The 21,988-nt window shown below is 40.9% G+C and overlaps 1 protein-coding gene across 1 annotated transcript in view; it reads right to left on the bottom strand.

Annotated features, from left to right (window-relative positions):
• Positions 1-4,630: 4,630 nt before the first annotated feature.
• Positions 4,631-21,988, bottom strand: part of msh2 (mutS homolog 2 (E. coli)) — a 73,714-nt gene continuing 56,356 nt past the window's right edge. Inside the window, exons 13-16 of the mRNA XM_068045228.1 lie at positions 17,991-18,195; positions 11,016-11,263; positions 6,393-6,565; positions 4,631-5,285 (exon numbers count right to left, since the gene is read on the bottom strand). Coding sequence (XP_067901329.1) covers positions 5,115-5,285; positions 6,393-6,565; positions 11,016-11,263; positions 17,991-18,195 — 797 coding nt within the window. The 3' untranslated portion in view covers positions 4,631-5,114. The remainder of the gene's footprint in view (positions 5,286-6,392; positions 6,566-11,015; positions 11,264-17,990; positions 18,196-21,988) is intronic.

Genomic DNA, 21,988 nt, shown 5'->3' with positions numbered 1-21,988 from the left:
CGTCCTTTTAATATTGGACATTTTTGGCTATCTGTGCTTGCACCTTGATGCAGTGTTGTAAGGAAGTGGGCTTTAGTCATGCATCATCTTTACTATCACATACACCCAAAATCAAGTGATCAATTTTTTAAAAGCTGTTTTTAATGTGAAATCCCTTGCCACAATCATGAGCACTTTTTAAGTCAAAGCTATTCTTATTTAATCAGATGTGTGCATAAACACACATGCGTTTGCATGCATTCACTTTCGCGCACATACCCCCTTCTTTCTCATACACCTCTCAATTTCACACACATTCTCTCTCACATGCATAGTCACACTCTCATGAGAATGCTTTTCTACATTTGATCATTTTTCCCTTGGTCAATGTGACCTATCAAAAGAATGACAATGTTTACCGCTATGTGTTGCTAGTTTTGATTCTGTATTCTCCACATGGGTGTACAGTGCATAATTTCAAATTTGCAGATGACACAAAACTTGAAGTGTCATGAGCTAGACTTCAAGAGGACACAAGATAGGCTGGTGTAACGGGCAGACACATTGGCAGATTAAATTTAAGGCAGAGTTGTGTGAAATAATACATTTTGGTGGGAAGAATAAGAAGTGGCAATAGAAAATAACAATTCTAAAGAGGGTGCAACCTCTGTCTATATGTGCACAAACCTCAAAGTGGCAGGGCAGCTGAGAAAGTCATTTAAAAGACATATGGGATCATGGGCTTTATAAATAGAGAAATAAGGCATAGAATACAAAAGCAAGGAAGTTATGATGAACCATTATAAAACACTGGCTTCACCTCAGCTGGCGCATTGTCCATTTCTGGGCATTGCACTTTCAGAAGGATGTGACAGGTTTAGGGAGGGTGTATAAAAATTTACGAGAATGGTTCCAGGAATGAGAGACTTCAGTTATGTGAATAGATTGGAGAAGTTGGGTTTTTTCTCCTTAGAGAAGAAAAGATGAGAGGAGATTTGATACACAATCATGAATGGGGGGGGGGGGGGGGGGGGGGGGGGTGGGAGGTGATGGTGTGGGCAACAGTGTAGATGGAGTAGCTGAAAACTGTTCCAGTTGGCAGAAGGGTCAAGAGTCAGAGGGCACCAGCTTAAGGTGGTTGGCAAAAGAAACAATGACAACATGAAACATTTTTTTATGCAGCAAGTGGTTAGGATTTTGAATGCATTGCCTTAGAGTGTGGTGGTGGCAGATTCAATTGTGGCTTTCAAAAGGAAATTGGATAAGCACCTGAAGAGAAAAAAATTGCTGGGCTTTGGGGAAAGGGCAGGGGAGCGGGATGAGCGGAGTTGCTTTTGCAGAGAGCTGGTACGAACATGATGGGCTGAATGGTCTCTGTGCTGTAATTATTCTATTCAGTAATACAGTGATTGAAATTGGATTCTGCATCACCCTTCAGTGTTCAACTAAAAACAAAAGTATCATTAGGTGGCTATGCAGTTTCAATATGAAGCAAGCCACTGAGCTCTTAATCAGAGGTTTGGACTGGACCTTAAAGTCTGAAAATTGCTGACTTGCATTCTTACAGGTTTCATTATGGGACATCCTGTTCAGTTGACAAATAACGATTATGTATAACCTTTAAATAATCCATAAAAGTTTTTTATTTTAACTGCATTTAAACCCTCCCAAGAGGCTGCCAGGTATAACTAGGCAGCCTCCTCAGGTGCTAAAGTGTCCGTCTGCCACTGATAAAATATCAGCAGTGGCAGGTTAAGGGTCTCAATTGGCCTAGGGTGGACAGGCCATTTACAACCTCCCCCACCACTGGTAAAATAGCAGCAGAGGTGGGTAGATGACAGGCACAGCACCCCATTTCCCCTCACCAAAATGATTTTCTGCCCGCTCCTGAGGGTGGGGGCATTAAATTCTGGCCATAGTTTCTGTCTCACTAATGAGCTCTTTCAAACAGAAGGTACTGAACAGCATAGAATAGGAACCCTTGTTGATTTTATTTCTATTTCCTATCCCAGAGGCACTGAAACAACTGTAACCCACTTTAAACCCAAGTTACTTATCAGAGTTGTCAACAGAGGAAATTAGAAGCCAAATTTCTGATCACAAAGTGAACAACTGCATTAATTTTTTTTGAGTGCTATGCATTAAAATGTCATTTAAACAAAGGCCTTTTGGTTTTTAAACAAATGGCCTATTTCGATACCTGTCACTCTTAAAACTCAGCTCCATTTGTTCAAAAAGGTCCCAACTGCTTCACAATTCATGATCCTAAATCTGATTTATTTCTTTGTTGGCACAACTTAGCATGCATGAACTGGCTGTTTGAATCATTTAAATTTGCAAAGCAAGTAGAAGCAAAAGGTCTCGAGATGCTAGCGAGAGCTTTGGAGGGTGGGATGGAAAAGATCTTGGCTGTGTCAGGTCTCCATGCCAAGGGCTATAAAGTTTCACTTCAGTGCCATTAGATCTCCAGTATGTGTGGCAGAATTCCATCATTAAAATCCATTTCTTTTTCCAAAAGTGAAATTTTACACATTCTTAAACTGGCCACAACGCTGGGTTGATCCTCAGCAAATTGATCAAAAACCTATTTACAATAGATTTTATTTTAAAAGCAAATACACTATTTAAATTTAATACTAAGTAACAAAATCAATTTACAATTAAATCGGTTCACGAAATGTAGTGGTCAGAGAAAATGAAGATTGAATATAAATTTGGATTAAACAATAAAGACATTTTAAAATCTATATTTAAGAGTAAAGTGTTGCTACAATGTTCATTTGGAGTTGGAAAATAGACCTAGGATGCATAAAAAGGGATTTGCTCAGACAGTGGGAATAGGTCAATGGGAAGTCAGCCTAGGCATTCCACAGATCACCAACCATCCCCTCCACACCCAGGGGTAACCAAACTATGACACAAGAAATGTGCGACAGAGGAAATGGGGTCATGCATTGTAGAAAGGGCCAGATTTTTGTTTTAATCGCAGTCAGTCAATGAAAATAAAAATCAGGCAGTTTCTATAACAGCTGGTGCGCGATGCCAGTTCCAGCCTTTTAGTGGGGTAGGGTTCCATGGGTATTCTCAGGTACTTTACCTAAGCCATTCCAGCTCGAGCGACTGCATGTCTGCAGGTTATTTTTTTTTTTATTTAGAGATACAGCACTGAAACAGGCCCTTCAGCCCACTGAGTCTGTGCCGACCAACAACCACCCATTTATACTAACCCTACAGTAATCCCATATTCCCTATCACCTCCTTACACTAGGGGCAATTTACAACGGCCAATTTACCTATCACCTGCAAGTCTTTGGATGTGGGAGGAAACCGGAGCACCCGGCGAAAACTCACGCAGACACAGGGAGAACTTGCAAACTCCGTACAGGCAGTACCCAGAATCAAACCCGGGTCCCTGGAGCTGTGGTGCTAACCACTGCGCCGCCCATAATATATGACTCCAGTGGCATTACATTGCCAGTCTGCCATTTGGACAGGCGGGTTAACAATGAGTAGGAACCGTAGCTAATTTTCCTCCCCTAACAGGTGCATTGAAGCTAATTGTAATGCAAAAGCTCAGTTAATTCAGCACGAACCTAGAATTAAACCTGGCATCAACAATTCTGATGACTGATAGACACCTGAAATATCATAATCTGTCTTCTTTCTTCACAGATGCTGACTTGTTCTGCATTTTCTGTTTGCTCCCTTCATTGCTTCTGTGCTGTCAGATGGCTGATTAGTCATTCAGTCTTGGATGAACTGCAATTTTCTCCAAACACTGGGAAGACAAAAGCCATTGCGTCTGTCCCATGCCAAAAACTCCACACCCTTGCTATCTACTGCCATTCCTTCTCTAGTTAATGTTTCAGAATGAACGAAACTGTTCACCTGCTGACAACCTCAGTCTCCTATTCGACTCAGCTGAGTTCCTGATCCCATAGCCTCTTTCACAAAGACCACATACCTCCATATCATTGCCAGCCTCTGCCATTGAAGTCCTCATCCATGTAACCTCCAGACTCAACTATCTAAATACTCTCTGGGATGGCACAGTGGCTATCACTGCAGCCTCACAGCTCCAGAGACCCGGGTTCAGTTCTGGGTGCTGCCTGTGCAGAGTTTGCAAGTTCTCCTGTGACCGTGTGGGTTTCCGCCGGGTGCTCCAATTTCCTCACACAGCCAAAGACTTGCAGGTTGATAGGTAAATTGCCCCGAGTGTAGGTAGGTGGTAGAATTGTGGGGATGTGGTAGGGAATATGGGATTAATGTAGGATTAGTATAAAATGGGTGGTTGATGGTCAGCACAGACTCGGTGGGCCGAAGGGCCTGTTTCAGTTCTGAATGGCTCTATGACCCTCTGCTTCTCTGTCCTCTTAAAAGACCTTCTTTAAAACCCCACCTCTGAACAAGCTTTTAGTCACCCCTCCTAACATGTCCTCCTTTGGCTCATTTTTGTTTTGGAATCACTTCTGTGAAGCACCTTAGAACATTTTTCCATGGTAAAGGTGCAATACAAATACAAGTTATTTTGATTTCAGAAGTTCTAGTATTTTCAATTTTTCCTTTTTATTTTACTGAGCATCATAAGTGAGGATTCTTTCACCACTTGGCCACTCAATTTGTTCAAGTCACAAAAGAAATAAACAGTAGATGATTTTAATAATTTTATTGTAAATGTCATCTTTCAGAACAAAATTAACAAAATTAAGTGCAATGTGGACTCACATTGCAGCTACACTATGCAGCATAAATGACAATAAAACCAGACTTTGGCAAGAACAGCATTCCTCCAAACTGTGTCCCATTTTCCACTTGCGTCCCAAATGGCTGTTAAACTCTTGAAAAATGACTGGCTTTGCCTTTGCCAAAAACCATGCTTTTCTTGCTCGTACAATATTAACCTCTCTACTTCAATTGATGAACTAGACAGTTTTACATGTTAGAGAGGCAATAACTGTGTGCATGGAGAGAGATGGAACTACAACTACATCTCTTCCTTCCCCATGACTGGCCATATGGTTTGGGTGGGATTCACGTTATAGATTCTTTTGCTCTCCCCCCACCCCGCTCCACATACATAAAACTGTACACCTCAGTATATTCAATGAAGTTGACTTTACTTTAAAATCACAACCTTATGCAGAAACTGTGGATCTTGAAATCATTTCATTGATAAAACTGTTATTCTGTGCAAGCACTTCAGCCTTGAGCTTCATCAGCTTCTGCTTTACCTCTTCCTCAGACATGTCAGTGATGGGTAAAGCTTTGATGTTTGCCAGAAATTCTGCAATGATCCTTTCACCATCCTACAAAATGGAAGGGAAAATATTATTCCATATTGTCGGAATTACAGGATGCATCTGTATAATTATGTAATATTGCAGTGCCTCAGCTATGACCACATAGACATTAAGCATTCCAGGCAAATTATTTTCTCAGTAAGCCTACTGTTGAAATAAACTTAAATACATTTATGACAGCCTCGGAATACTAGGAACCCCACAGAAGTTGCCAGCCGCCCGACTCTACCCAACCCCCACAAACACATTCAGTGGCCTGACGCCCACAGAAAAGGCTGATTCACATTCTCAGTGTGTACAAGCAACTATCTTATTATAACTACTAATGCTGAAGAAACTTGAGATTTTAAAAGGAGGGGGAAGGAGCCTAAAGTCTTGTTACCAGTACCAATTTCCAAGATAAAATTGTTACAATTAAACATAATTAATATCCTCTTATTATTTGGTTGAAATTATTTAAATAACCTGTCAGCAGTTAGTTTTTCAGCAGTGGGGTTCCTAGCTCGAACTTTTTGCCACTGTGAAGAGTTCCTGTATAAGCAATCCTGTTGAAAAAGGAACTCACAATAAATGATTTGTCTACCCTGCTACTAAATAGCTGTTTGGACTGAAACACTGAAAAAAAAATGCTGCACCCCATGTACAAAATTGCACTCTTGGTTCAGGCCTATGGGGAGATGAGCACGCCCCTCTATAAGTAGCTTTTGTTGAAAACTGAGAATTCGGCAGCTTGAAATCCAATGCGACACGAATATGATGTACATCTCCTCTTCCTGCTGACTATTGGGGTCCTTAGTTAAATGAATTTCGTGGAGACTGAACGCAACATAAAACTCCATAGTTCAGGATCAGTTAGATTGAGATGGCCCAAATGGTGGAGGCAAAGGCAGCATCGTACTGTTCACAGTAGAGTGCTCTTCTGGCCAGGGTTTAAAGTACATGGGAACAGAGTAGGGTCCATCCTGTTCTGTAAATGATCTTTGAGTGCTTAATATCAATGCTGGGTCTATTATAAGAGTGCTCTAGCCTTGGCATTCAAATTTCTCACTTCTGAAATGCAAAATAATTCTAAATAACTTAAAAAATCTAAACCCCCTTAGTTCAAGCACAAACCTGCTTTTCTTGGCGGGATTTCTTAGCTGCAGGCCCTTCATCGGAGTCTTCAGAGTTCCCTGTATTTTGGAACTCCTCAAGCTCCAGGGCTTTGTCCTTGGCACTTTGAATAACATGTTTGGGAAACTGAGCAAGCTCAGCTACATGAATCCCAAAACTCTGGTCACAAACACCTATAAATTAAAGAAATAAAAAAACATTTTGAAGCTTTCTGGATGCTAAGAGGGCTAGGTGGGAACAGAGAAGAAAAGTTATAACAATGAAAGGTTTGATTTCCATGATGCGTCTGGAATCAGATTATGGAATGATCTATAAATAAAGCTTAGCAAGAAATAAACTGTTTGCAGGATATAATAAGCTTAATAAATTTCAGCAGTTGACAGTATCGTTGCCCAGGTAATTAAGTTTAGTATAACTACAATTTATAAGCATTCAAGAGGCCTCAGGAACCAGAAACAACAGAAACTCTAACAGTTGAATCTCAGTATTACATACAGAATCATACAGCATAGAAGGAGGCCATACAGCCTGCTGTGTCCATGCCAGCTCTCTGCAAGAGCAACTCAGCTAGTCCCACTCCTTAAAAACAGCTTTTAAAAATACTGATTGCTTAATCTTGGGTGTATATTGTAGAAAAGATGATGCATGACTAAAACCTGCTTCCTTATGACACTGCATCAACATGCAAGCACAGATAACCAAAATTGCCCAATATTAAAAAGTACCATATTCCCTCAGCACATGATGCAACAAACCTACAGACACCAAGCAACAGAACTCCTTAATGCACAAGAGCAGTAACTGCACTTTCCTTATAACTTTCTATTGCAACATTGCAGACAGACTCAACCATGTGCATTAAAAATAAACATTAATAAAAAGCATTTAAGTTCTGCTGGTACTTAAATTAGGAAGTGGAGGTTCAGGCTAAGGGAAGCCTTACCTTGTAAACACACTGCATTACTGGGATTTTAGACATAAGCAACTGAAACCAGAATGGGAAGGCTTTCTATCCTATAGAAAATGACCCATTGAAATCCTTGTCATGACCGTATCTCATCTCTCTTGCTTATTCATCGCAAACTGATTAGGCAGCTGCAGAACCTACACAGTTTAAACTAACATAATTCATATTTTATCAGCATTATTAATTTTAGAATGTTACCGAAGATGAAGAAATGTTTAAAAACTCAAACTTGTGGACTTCCACAAGTATTAAATTGGCCTTCTAGCTAGAAAAGTTCTTGCTGTGTCAGGTCTGAGACACACTATTTTTAGCATGAATGCTCACAAGGTATAAAGAGTGCTGAAAAAGGAAAATACTGAGACTTCCAACTTGGCTAAAATAAACTGATTTCTGAAATCAAATTGACATGTAAAACAGAAAGCAAAAGCTAATACAACCCCCCTGCAATTTGTGGTCCTGTACCATGCAAGTTATTTGCTGCTCAGCTGGCACCTCTTTAGGGAGGTGGCTGGAGCAGGTATTCATTTTAAATCCTGGCATTACCTGCTGCACTGCAGTAGTTTAGTGGCCAGCCACATCCTTATTGAAAGTATCCTTTCTAAAAAGAATCAGTTTATAGTCAATGGTTATACATCGCCATTTGGTTCCTCAGTACTGTGTAACTAACTGCAGTAATAGTAAAGACTGCCACTCAGTCTCCCCTGGCCCCAATAAAGAGGAAACAATGAAACTGAACACTCCTGAGAAAAACAGGAAAATAAACACCCACCATGATCGCACTCAATCCCCTCTCCCATCTTCCTCTATCTGAATATAATAGCATTTGATAATAAAGCATTTTACTTTGACCAAAATAAAACTCAAAAATTGAACACCAATTCTGGGTGAAATGCTATGACATTAGACTTTAAATTCTTCCCTTCCAGAATAAATAACAATCAATGCTTCTTTTGAGTTCCAAAGTCCCAAGTAGATGATACAAAAATTCCTGGAGAATGACATTAAGTGATTTGAAAAAAAAAAGTTATGTTCACTTCCTGTCCAGCTCATACAAAGCAGTAAGATCAGTACTTCAAAATTAAAATTCAAACTTAACACTAAGCACTCATTACAGAGCAAACAGCAAGCTGAACTATATTGTCAAATGAGTTGACAATACATAGTTTGAGGCCAGGTATTGAAACTATACTGCTCTTTCAGATTACCCCTTGAATACTGCATTCAGTACTAGTTACTGATGCACAAGGTTAAGATCCAAACTCTGGAAATGGCAGAGAAAAGCAAGAAGATCAGTTCTTAATAATAACAGGACTGAGTTATGAGAAAAAATTCGAAAAAGGATCCTGAAATTTGAAAGGAAGCAAATGAGAGGATACTTTATAGAGGCATACAATGTTAAATCATAGAAAAGGTTAATTGACAGTACTATTTCAAATTAGACCAGCATAAGGGAACTTGGTACAAACTGGAAAATGGCAAGATCAGAAATAATGCAGCTCTATTTCTTTACATAGATCAATAACTAGATTACTCTTTAGGGTAGTGGAGACAAAAACTCAAGACATTCAAAAGGCAGTTAGAGGCTGTGATGGCCAGAGACGGGCAGAAGAGATCAAAGGTTATGATGGAAAAATGAGCTACAATGGCCAAATGTTTTCCATCATCTTTGGTTTCACATATGAAGAATTATCAAATACGCAAGGTATAGGTGGACAGCTGGAACCCCTGAACCAACATCTGCAAGGGGGTAGAAAACTACTGGGGAAGAGGAGAATGTGAGGGAAATAAAGCTGAAGCAACTTCAGAGGGGAGGAGTGGAGGAGGATGAGTAACAAATCTACAACAGCAAGGTCTTGCAAAGATTAATTGCCCAAGCACAAGATGGATTTGGGCTGTGTGCAGCAAATGCAGCTTTCAAGACACTCTGAATTCAACATGTTGTTCTTAGTTACAAATGCTTCCTTCCCACGTTAATTATAAGCTTTAAAATGAGGGGCTCGCACAGACTTGCTGGGCTTCAAATTATTCAGCACCAACTGCTTTCCTGAAATGGTGACACTTACAAATGCTCAAAATGAGCTGAACCCCAGGTCTCCAATCCTCCTACACTAGCTGCATGTTACTCATCCTACTTTTATTAGTCAACAGTAATTGCCTTGTGTCATATCCATTTATAAAACAGAGGGCTATCAGCACCACTTTTAAAATAAGATTAATTTTAGTGTCCTTTATTCTGTTTATATATTTTATTTATTTTTTATATTGCATTCAAACACCAATTGCTAATATCAGCCGGGGAAGTGGCTTAAACCAGTTCCTGAGCCCAACTGCATGAAACAGCTGAATCAATATCACCAGAAACTCCCAATCATCCACTCGTTGCATTGCTAGACTTAATTGTTTCTCCAAACCAGTTCAGGACTGCCCATCAGAACTTTAAAGCTGCTAAACTGAATTGCACATCTTAAAAGGAGTAAATCTGAAGTTTGACATAAAAGTCACTTCTATAAGTTTTATGACAGATGCTCAACTGACCAAAAACCATTGATTATATTGATATCAGTAAATTTGTACTGCTTCCCCCTATGCTTTTAAGATGCGAACAAATATTGGTAATTTTAGATACCAAATCACGACTCCTCCATGGAGCTTTACAAACTCATGAATCTGGCATTCAAATGCTAGATTCAACAATAGCGCACATTTACAGGTCGAGTTCCCCTTCACGTCCCTTGTCGGGCATGTATTAAAACACGCCAGCTGCAGTACCAGAAGTGGGGAGAAGGCAGTGCTTTGAAGAGAGCAAGAACACAGACAATGATGAGCAAATCATCCAAAGACCTAAAGATAGTTCATAAGCAGCACAAGAACCACCTTGAGAGCAGATAGTGAGATGCAGAGCCTGAACATCTATGAAAGGACGACATTATTGAAATATTTCCAAAACTATATTCTTGTGTAAAAATTGCAGCATACTCCACCACTGACTTTCATTCCCAAAGCCTGTCTATGTCTATGAAAGGGAACCTAATGGTTTGTCACATGGTCTTCATAAACTCTTTGAAGACGCTGGGGAAGCAACTGGAGAGAACTGGAACCAAGTTTCCGATCTGATCAAGTTTTGGGAGACAATCGGCTCATTTAAACCAAGAATGAACATGCTGTAAACTAAATGCACTGTTGGAATAAAGTTGTTCTGTCCAAATGTACATGCTGTGGATGAATCTGAATAGAACATTTTTAGAGATTGTCCACAAGTAGTTCCTCTATTTCAAATGCTTCACAAACCCAATATAATTCTGAGAAGGGAACAGGCAATATGCAAAGATGTTGCCTTGTTGTAGAGACACTTTTTAAAATTTGGAGGAATCTTCAATGTACTCGATCATGATTGTTTGGAACCCAGGAATTCCCTATTAAGGATAACTCCGTAATTGATATACGGAATCTTCACTATTAGTTCAGATATTATAGATGCCATTAAAAGTACACAAAAGGGAAATCACTCACTTATCAATGCAGCTCTCTCTTATAGACAGATAGGAAACTCTGGAATAAGCCCCATTACCGTTAATTTGTTCTAATGCAATACCACTCGCTGAATAGAAAAGATAAGATTTGAAACTGAGTTCTGCCACTGTATGTTCATACTTTACCTTTCTTCACACGATACAGCATGGTTAGCGTTTCATCTGTGGTGAGTGCAGTCACATGCAAGTTGTTGACTGATGGCACTTGGTCAGCTAGGGCAGTCAACTCATGGAAATGAGTGGCAAACATACAAAATGCACAAATCTTGTTGGAAATGTATTCTGATATGGCCCAGGCCAGGCCAAAGCCATCATATGTAGAGGTGCCTCTTCCCAATTCATCGATGATAATCAAGGAGTGTTCAGTCGCTGATCTGGTAAACAATAATAATGTTAAAGTTAACGCCTCCTATTCTGGGGCCAAAAGGTTCATCACAAACCTGGAAGGTGCATTTTCACATTCAAGCATCCAAAGTTACGTATGTATTGTTACAAATGGTTTGCTTTCAGTAAACACCAGCATTCTCCTAGACAGGTAGCAAAAAAAAAACATGTTGCTCCTTTACGTTACATTTACTTCCAACCTCTCTCTTCATAGCAACTTGAATTTTCTTCCTTAATATAAAAGCAAAATACTGCGGATGCTGGAAATCTGAAATAAAAACAAGAAATGCTGGAACCACTCAGCAGGTCTGGCAGCATCTGTGGAAAGAGAAGCAGAGTTAACGTTTCGGGTCAGTGACCCTTCTTCAGAACTCAATTGTGTGAATTTTCTTCCTGCTAGTTCTGAATGCCACAGACATCCAACTCACTTTGTTTTCCCTGCAACCTCATTTCCTTGACACACTATTTTTGACTTATTCATTACCAGGATCTGAGCTGCAACTCTACCTCCCTCCTCCCCCTATTATCTATAGCTTTTTAAAACCAAAGTTTGGCAATAATTGATCACCAATCTCAGATTTACCTTTTCTCTCAACTCATCAATATGCACCCTTTCACCTTGGGTTTCAATTTTAAAAATGACTACAGTAGAAATTTATTTCTTGTTTAAACAAAACTATGGTACTTCGTGAGTTTCAAAGCAGGTTTCTTTAGGTTTAGGGCTTTTTATCCTTTCACCAAAGTGTATGCGTCATTAACATGGCAGACTCCACGTTCATTAGCTGTACATAGTAGGAATGTTTGTGCCAAAATATACAGGGTACCACAATTGGCTGTAGTAACCCTCGGGTAGGAAGGTGGGAAAAAAGAAATATCAGTCAGGCTGTTTTTAATCTTGCTCACTATTCAGTGACTCCAACCCTCCACAGTTGAATAATGTTGCTGCATTTACTGTCTAAGTTCACACTTGAACGTCAGGGTACCAAGCAGCAGCCAGCCCCCTTGGAACATATGATGGCATGAATCAACAGCTTTAGGAAAATTGGGACTTGGGGGGGGGGGGGGGGGCGGTGGGCGGGGAGTGCTGGGAAGTGGAGTAAATCTGGATGAAAAACAAAATGTTAAAAATAAACAGGCCATTATCAATTTACAAAGGACGTAACTTTCTGAATTGTATAGTCGAATCTTTCCCACATTCCCATTACTTGCAATTTTATATTGTGCAGGTTTGTACTTAATTTTACATAAATTAATTGCAATTGAGTGTTTCTTGATGCAAGTTTGCTGCATTCCCAAAAAGCCTGGTAGCAATTATCCAGTCAGCTCCGTATATTAGCTTCAGTCCATGACAGCAGTGGGAGTTTAGAGCTAGGGGTCATAGGCTAGGATAAGAGGTTGGCCATTTACGACTGAGAGGAGGAGAAACTTCTACATTCAGGGTTGTGAATCTTTATAACTCTCTACCTTATAGGGCTGTGGATGCTCTGTCGTTGGGTATATTCAAGAAGTAGATTGATAGATTCTTGAACACGAAAGGAATCAAGAGATATGGGGATAGGACAGGAAAGTGAAGTTGTTATAGAAATTCAGCCATGATCTTTCTGATTGGCAGAGCAGGCTCAAGAAGCGTATGGTCTACGCCTATGTCTTATGTCCTTGAGTCAGGGTTCTAGGTCCAGGAAAATTTATTTAGCAGGAATTGGGCTGCAAACATTTTTTTTTCAAGAAATGGAAAAAATGTGCCTTATCTGAACATACTGAGAATTTAATTAGGTAATCCAAAATCAATAAAAAGCTAAAAATACAGCATCAGTCAGGGAGATTCTCAATTACGTCAAGGTAGGGTGTTCTCTGTTTCAGCAGATGATTGAAGCTTCACTGTATTCCCTTTTGGCTTTATTCTGTGGAAACCATTTGCAGAACTCCTGACTCAAAGCCCCAAATCAGATTGAAATGAACAAATGCTGACAAGTTTAGTTCCTATTGCTCATCTTATACTAAAAGAAGCTACAACCACTGTCTAAATGTAACAGGTACAGAATGGGATAAACACTCAAAAGTATTTCAGGACAACTGGAATATTTTCATTACTGTTGGGACATCTTCACTGTAGTAAGTATAGAGGAGTGGCTAGTGATAAAACATGGATCGAGATCAAAGCTGTGCAAGTGTGGCAGGAGCAGCTGCTGGTAAAGCATGGCATGAGAATGACCTGTGGGAGAGAGAGAGGAGCGGCTGGGGATTAAACAAGGCCGAAATCCGAGCTGCGGGACAGTGAGAGGAGCAACCCAGGATAACACCAGGCCAACAGCAAACCTGCGGAAGAGCGAAGCAGCAGTATCAGGAGCTAGAGCTCCAAAAGCATCAAAAAAAAAATCAAGGAGTGACACCACAGGATAATAGATAGGTTATTAGCTGCTGAGTACCGCAGTTTATTTTGCTCTTTAACTGTGGAGGTGTCAATCCCAGAGCAAACTATCTGTAGTTTAGTATTACTTTATTAAATTAGTAAATGAGATAAACAAGTTATTTATAGAACTAAAATAAGAGATTGAATAACTAACTAATTAAATAACAGTTTAGAAAATCATATGATCAGACAGAGCCAACATGGTTTTACGAAAAGGAAATAGTGTCTGAAAAATTTAGTTTTTTTGAGGCTGTACCTAGTAGGGTAAAGGGGAACCAGTAGATGTAGTTAATTTAGATTTCCCAAATGCATTCAATAAGGTGTCACACAAAAGGTTAATACTCAAGATAAGGGCTCATTGAGTTGAGAGTAATATATTAGCATGGATAGGGAATTGGTTAATGGACAGAAAGCAGAGAGTCGGGATAAACGGAGCATTTTTAAATTGGCAGGCTGTAACGAGTGGAATGCCGCAACAATTGGTGCTGAGGCCTCAGCTGTTTATAATCTATATTAATAGCTTAGACAAAGAGGGAGTAATGTATTCAAATTTGCTGACGGTACAAAGCTAGGTGGGAATGTAAGCTCTGCGGAGGACACAAAGAGGCTGTAAAGAGATTGACGGGTAAGTGAGTGGGCAACAAGCTGGCTGATGGTATGTAATGTAGGGAAGTGTGAGGTTATTCACTTTGATAGTAAGACAGAGAAGCAGAATTTTTTTTCAAAAGGCATGAAACTTTTAAACATTGATGTTCAGAGACTTAGGTGTACTTGCACAAAGAACACAAAAAGATAGTATGCAGGCTCAGCAAGCAATTAGGAAGTCAAATGGCATTTTGGGCTTTATTGCAAGGGAATTGGAATACAAGAATAAGGAGGTCTTGCTACAACTCTGATGCTCTGTGAATTGTATAGGGTTTTGGTGAAACCACTTCTTGAGTACTATGCACACAATTTTGGTCTCCATATCTTAAGGAAGGATGTGCATGCATTGGGACAGTACAGTTAAGGTCCACTAGATTGGTTCCTGGGGTGACAGGGTTGTCCTATGATGAAAGGCTACGTAAATTGGGCCTTTACTCGCTGGAGTTTAGAAGAATAAGAGGTGATCTCATTGAAACATACAAGATCCTGAAGGGGCTGGATATGGTAGATGCAGAGGGGTTGTTTCCCTTGGCTGGGAAAATCTAGATCTGGGGACACAGTTAAGGAGTCAATCATTTCGGACTGTGATAAGGAGAAATTTCTTCACTCAGAGGGTTGTGAATCTTTGGAATTTGCTACCCCAGAGGGTTGAGCATATTCAGTGCTGAGACAGACAGATTTTTGGCTGCATTTGCTGACAACGCAACCACTAGTTGACACTGTACTAACACATGTGCAAATGTAGCCTGTTCCACTAAAACATCACAGTCGGCGACATTCAGGCAGCTGCCAGGACTAAAGATGGCACTGCTCAAATAATTACAGCAAGCCAACGTAAACCCATGGCAGCACACAATGACCGGAGAGCGGGCGGGGGAAGCGGGGAGCAAGCTGCCAGAGTGGGGGTGGGGGTGGGGGGGGGGGGGGGGGGAGTTCTCTCCCTGCTTCCCCCCACCCCAATCTCTCCCCGCGTTACATGATGACATCATTTGCACATGCGCCAACCAGTCCTGGCAATGTGGAATGCCGCGCACGCAAAGAGCAGGAGCCTGTTTGCGCATGTGTGCAGCTTGGCGCAGTCTGATGACATCCGCAGCCGGCTGCGTTGTCAGGAATCACTTTGCAGATTTTTAGTCTCTGTTGGAATCAAGGGATATGGGGAGCAGGTGGGAAAATGGAATTGAGGCAGGTAGTCAGCCATGATCATACTGAATGGCGCAGCAGGCTTGAGGGGCCGTATATTCTACTCCTGCCCCTATTGTGTTCTCAAGAAGTCCTTCCTTCCCAAGCATAGGGACACAAAGTTGAGACATCCTCTGCAAAACAAAGCAGTAAGACTCATAGGACAAATCAGATGTCAAAATGAGAATTTTTAACATTACATCATCTTTGTAGTATCTGTCCACATCAGCTAGAACCTATATGCTGAATGCAAGCACAATGAGGGCACATAGGGAAGAGGACAGATGTATTGAGCCAGGTAGCACAACTGTTCACCAAGTGAACAAGCATATCTGCACCTTCATCCATTAATCTATATGAATATGGTTCTTGCGTACAAAGTAAATGTCCACTTCTTTGAAGAAAGTAGTGAACATAGAACAAATCAGTGCAGGATATTGCAATACTCTTACTCCCCTCTCTTTCAGCCCAAACCCAAACTCTTTCCATATGTGTCCAAAGGCCTACAAAAGTTCTTTGAGCAACTACAAAATAGTAAATTAGGAGACCATTGCAGGCCCCAATGCAACTATATACAAGAGGGGCTGTGAGGGTACTGGTGGGCACCAGTTGAAAAGGCAAAAGGATTACAGCAGAAATTGAGAGACTGGCATGAGCAACAACACTGTCAGAAAATAATCATTCCACTGGACAATTATATACCAAACTGGTCCCTGCTCTAACAAATAAATATCGGAAACATTTCCAATTTATTTATAAATCAAGGAGAGGCTCGTCAGTGCCAAGTCCACCAACCTCAGTAGAGCATGCTCCCGCACATCATCAGCAACACCTGTCATTCCCCATACACCAGTCACCTTGCAGCCTCTCAGAGATGGGCAATTAATACCAAATTAGCCTGGAAGTCCACATCCACTAGGAACAAATCCAAATTCATATTACATGACCTCAGAACCCTACAGCCAATAAACAGAAGGATTTCATTCAGCAATCTAAGCTGGATTTAACTCAGGTCCCAGGGGCAAAACACTACACCATCCAATTCCCGAATAAAATTTTAAAAACCAACAAACAAAACTAATATCTTCAAGTCAAAAATGCAATCTTCTCTACATTGGGGAGATCAAACGCAGACTGGGTGACTGCTTTGCTGAAAATCTTCATTCACTCTGCAAGTGTGACCTTATCTGCATGTCTTCTGGTCGTCTGTCATTTTAATTCTCTGCCTCACTCCCACTGTTCCAATGAAGTTCAATGTAACTTGAGGAACATCGCTTCATTTTCGATTTAGAACTATACAGCCTTCCATACTCTGAGTTCAACAATTTCAGATCTTTGCCCCCCGTTTTTCCTTGACAGCAGCTGCTGGTAATGATTTTGCTATTCCCATTTGCACCTCTCGACCCATCTTTTGTTTCTTGTCCGATCTCCTTTGCCTTGCACCATAATCCCTTTTATCATTTAATCTCTCCTGCCTTCCGCCTTATCATAGACCTTCCCCTTTTGTCCTTGCCTTCCCTCTCCCAACTCCTTTCCCTGCCTCTGTACTTGTTTAAACCTGTTACATCTCTAACTTTTTCCAGTTTTGACAAAATATCAACCTGAAATGTTAACTCAGTTTCTCGCTCTCTCCACAGATATTGCCTGACCTGCATTTTTCATATTTCCAGCATTTTCTGTTTTTATTCCAGCATCCACAGTATTTTGTTTTTGATATGTTTAAGTGCCTTGTGACATTTTATTAAGGAAAAGTACTACAAGAATCTAAGTTGTGAGAGTGGATTAACAATAGCCACACGGAAGTCATCAGAATGTACCAAAAAAAGCAGTCAGTAATTAGTGCTTTCAATGTGCTAATTATCAGTAGTGCACAACTTCCTGCAACATGCATGCTTCTTCTCAAAATTCAAGTTGTTAGCACGCCCATATTTAGTTTAAAAAAAAAAGTCCAGTGAAAATTATACATGAACAGAACTCTTTCACAACCCTAAGTAGAAACTATATAGCTTCTGTTGGAGACAGTGATGTGTAAAAGATTCATTTCATTCAATTTTTGGGGGTTTATGCACAAATGCTCTCCATTATAAATTATAGTAAATTCATGCAAATTAACCTATTCAATTTTCACTTGTGCTTAAAGTTCACATTTGTCAAAAACCCATCCTTCCAGTCACTTTGCTAATGGATTGAATGGAGATACAATAACGTATTCAGTCGTACCTTACTCCACCATACGTTCTACAGGACAAAAGGATTTAAGTAAAACACACAACTCCAAAATTGGTATGAACCAGACTGCACCAAAAGGAGGGTACCAGTCTGGTGATAAGGACTTTTAATGCCAATATACAGATGCTGCTTTCTTTCTTTCTTCCCTCCCAACCTCTGCCCAGTCTGCTTTACAGAGAACAATTTTTACTGCAGGCAATAAAATAAAGAAGGCATATCAGGAAGGTGGAGCTGTGATAGGAACACTCTACCTCAAAATAGCTGCAGTCTCCAACATTTCCGCCATGAAGGTCGAAACACCTTTGAGCTGACTGTCACCAGCACCAACTCGAGCAAGGATACAGTCCACAATACTGATCTCTGCAGAGTCACAGGGTACAAAACAACCAATCTGGGCCATCAGAACCACAACGCCAGTTTGCCGGATATATGTTGATTTACCACCCATGTTTGGACCTATAAAATGCAGGTAGAGACAAGGTAGGAACTAGATTATTTTTTAAAAAACAAGAGTTTACAACATCAGCACAGTGAATTACATTTGCAATCCAGCACCGCTCAGAATTCTAAAGGAGGAAGAAACCGGTTGTTGCAATTGTTTAAATGATGTTTTCTCATTAGTTGTAATGTGGGGGTTTCTCTGCCTCCCCTTCTCCCCACCAACCCCCCACCCCCCCACACAAAGGAGGAGCAAGTCTATAATAGACAGCCTGAGTCAGTAATCATTGCCATTAGGGAGGAGGTTCCTACTTTGTTTGATGAACCCAACCCCCACTGCAGAGTCACACCCCATTCTTTCTACATTTTTCTTTAAACATGGAACTTTTTTTTGCCGAGCCTCTCTTCAGAGATTTTCTCTTAAAAGCTCACTGCTGATGGTTGTTAAAGCATCTTTGTGGAACAGTGGTGTTTGTACAGTAAACAGCTATGTTTTGAGCTGTTTAGCAGGAACCTTCAGTAGCTACACAACCATTAAAACTCCCTAAATCAACAGTCTTCTTCCAATCACACATCTCCAGTACAAGTCGCATAGCCCTTACAATTCATTGGAAAGGATTGCCAGTCAATCTTTCAGACAAACTAGGTTGTTCTCCTTAGAACAAAGGAGATTGAGGGGGGATAGAAATGTACAAGATTATGGCAGGTTTAGATAAGTTAGACAAAGGAAAACTGTTCCCATTAACTAATGATCCAAGGACTAGGGGACACAGATTGAAGGTTTTGGCCAAGAGATGCAGGGGGAATATGAGGAAGAACTTTTTTTTTTTTTACACAGCAGATGGTAATAACTTGGAACTCGCTGCTCACAAGGGTGGTAGAAGCGAAGACAATCAATGACCTCAAAAGGAAATTGGATGACCACTTGAAGGAAACAGTTCGAGCTCCATGAAGAGCTGGCATGGACTCAATGGGCCAAATGGCCTCCTTCTTAGTGTAAATGACTATGACAAGCAGCTCCAGGAGGTCAGACAATCTTTGACCATTCTTTGCAGAGCCACTCCAGCGAGTTCCCTGCCTCTCCACAAGTAGAGAGGAGTTATGAATTCAAAACTGTGACCTAAATATGGCAACTCATATTGTGCACATGGAAACATGAAGCAGGAGTCACAAAATTTTGCCACTTCAAGGAGAATGTGCACCAAAAAGAATGGTAGGAAACAATGTTCTGTGGTTTAGGTTAGGGGAGTGCTCAGTTTGAGCATGTTCAATGATTCTTGAATTAAGCCAGGCACATGGATGCTTATGAATGACTGGGCATTCTTCTTGACTGCAGGTCACAAACTTCCTCCGTGCTCTCCCTCTATAGTATGCTTTTGGTGTTAGATTATCTCCTTTACATTTACTTCACTGAAACAGCAGCCTTTAACCCAACAGATTTATAGACCTGCATTTTCCTGGTTCTCTGCTGCCGTCTGTTCCCTGAGGTTCATGCTGCTTTATATTAATGAGTGCAGATGACAGCGAGTTGATCCCATGACTATAGTCAGGTGTCATCCAATAAAGTAAAATCAAATTTTGTTTCCAGCACATTATTTTCTTAAAATGGAGAAAAAAAAAACTGGCATTATTCGAAGAGGGTGCACTCATACAAATGCTCAGCTCTGGAAGGTCCAGCATCCACTATTTAAATTAAAATTTTACGGACAGGTAGGAAATAATAGATGTGGTTTCCCTCTTCTTCTCTCAACTGACTGCAGACAGTGTTTTTAGCAGAATTGTGTTTGAACCCTACAGCATTTTAATTGTCAATAAACAGACAAATGATTGGTTTTCTTGTAGATTTCAAGAATGAATGTTTATTTAACAAAACCTGAAAATTCATAACTTCACCCACACACAAGACAGAAATTAAAAGATAGCATGCATTTAGATCTGTTTTTTTTAAAAAAAAGAGTTCGTTGTGAAACTTTGTTTTCCTGGGAGGAAGATTTAAGTGATGCAGGCCTGTTCTTCCTTTTTTTCTGGTTCCCTAAAGTCAACTTTGGACAGTTTCAGGTGGATGGATGCTTTGCTGCAGACTTCTTTGGTTAAATCTCAGTTACAGTCTGATGGCGAAGATTCTGTTTCAATCTCTCAGATGGGGAGTTTTCAAAGGTCACCTTTGCGTCTCTGTCTCTAGGTGGTTTTAAAGTTGGTATTCGGCAAGGTGGGCGCCTTGGCTGGAACAGATCTCTTTCAGCCTCCGCCTTTCTGCACAGAAAAGTCTCTTTTTTTAAAAAAAAAACCTCATCAGGCTTGGTTTCGGTCATGTGATCAAAGTTGCTCTCCCCTGGTGTTTCATACAATTTCACTGAAAGTGTGGCCATTGTTAGACAATGGTGTTTGAATGTTGCTCATCTTGATAAAGTGGTGTTTGATCACACCTATCATCTTGAGGTTGAGTCTGGAGACTCGAGGTCTGCAAACGTCATCGTTAGTCCAACTAGTTGAAAAAGGTAGCCATTAACATTGAATGGGGCCATTAACATTTCTAATGCTTTCTTCAAGGCTGTTCCAGACATGACCATGGGTTCAGTCTTCAGCAGTCACAATGTACATTCGAAGTACAGGAAAGATCACCTGGCCCCTTACTCCATTTTTGGGAGGTTAATTCAGCAGTTCATTTTTATAGTTCATAATTGACTCCTTGCGTGAGCATGACAAGGAGTCATAAAACCCCAAGGTAAGCTACGGTCAACACATAAAACATAACCTTTGGCTATACTGTATAGCATATGAGTCTATGGCAAATGTGCGACAGCAACTTAGAGGGGCATCTGTTTCTGGTTTCAATCTCACTTTAAAGAGCTGGAACCTGTCATAGCCGCTAAACGCATTGCATTGCTGAACGACAAGAAAGCCCCCAGCGAGTTAACAACCGTAGCTCTTAAAGCAGCCAGAAGCGCTGCACAAAGAACAGCCAGGCGCTGCGCAAATGACTACTGGCAACACCTATGCAGTCATATTCAGCTGGCCTCTGACACCAGAAATATCAGAGGAATGTATGATGGCGTTAAGAGAGCTTTTGGGCCAACCATCAAGAAGACTGCCCCCCTCAAATCTAAATCAGGGGACACAATCACTGACCAACGCAAGCAAATGGAACACTACCTAGAACTGTACTCCAGGGAAAATGTCGTCACTGAGACCGCCCTCAATGCATCCCAGTCTCTGCCAGTCATGGATGAGCTGGACGTACAGCCAACAAAATCGGAACTCAGTGATGCCATTGATTCTCTAGCCAGTGGAAAAGCCCCTGGGAAGGATGGCATTACCCCTGAAATCATCAAGATTGCCAAGCCTGCTATACTTTCAGCACTGTATGAACTGCTTTGCCTATGCTGGGACGAGGGAGCAGTACCACAGGACATGCGCGATGCCAATATCATCACCTTCTATAAGAACAAGGGTGACCGCGGTGACTGCAACAATTACCGTGGAATCTCACTGCTCAGCATAGTGGGGAACGTCTTTGCTCGAGTCACTTTAAACAGGCTCCAGAAGCTGGCTGAGCGTGTCTACCCTGAGGCACAGTACCGCTTTCAAGCAGAGAGATCCGCCATTGACATGCTGTTCTCCCTTCGCCAGCTACAGGAGAAATGCAGTGAACAACAGATGCCCCTCTAAGTTGCTTTCATTGATCTCACCAAAGCCTTTGACCTAGTCAGCAGACGTGGTCTCTTCAAACTACTAGAAAAGATTGGATGCCCACCAAAGCTACTAAGCATCATCACCTCATTCCATGACAATATGAAAGGCACAATTCAGC

This window comes from Heterodontus francisci, chromosome 13, assembly GCF_036365525.1.
Source record: "Heterodontus francisci isolate sHetFra1 chromosome 13, sHetFra1.hap1, whole genome shotgun sequence".
In the NCBI taxonomy this organism is placed as follows: Eukaryota; Metazoa; Chordata; class Chondrichthyes; order Heterodontiformes; family Heterodontidae; genus Heterodontus; species Heterodontus francisci.
The sequence above is the reverse complement of the archived record's forward strand: the minus strand, read 5'-3'. Positions and strand labels throughout refer to the sequence as shown.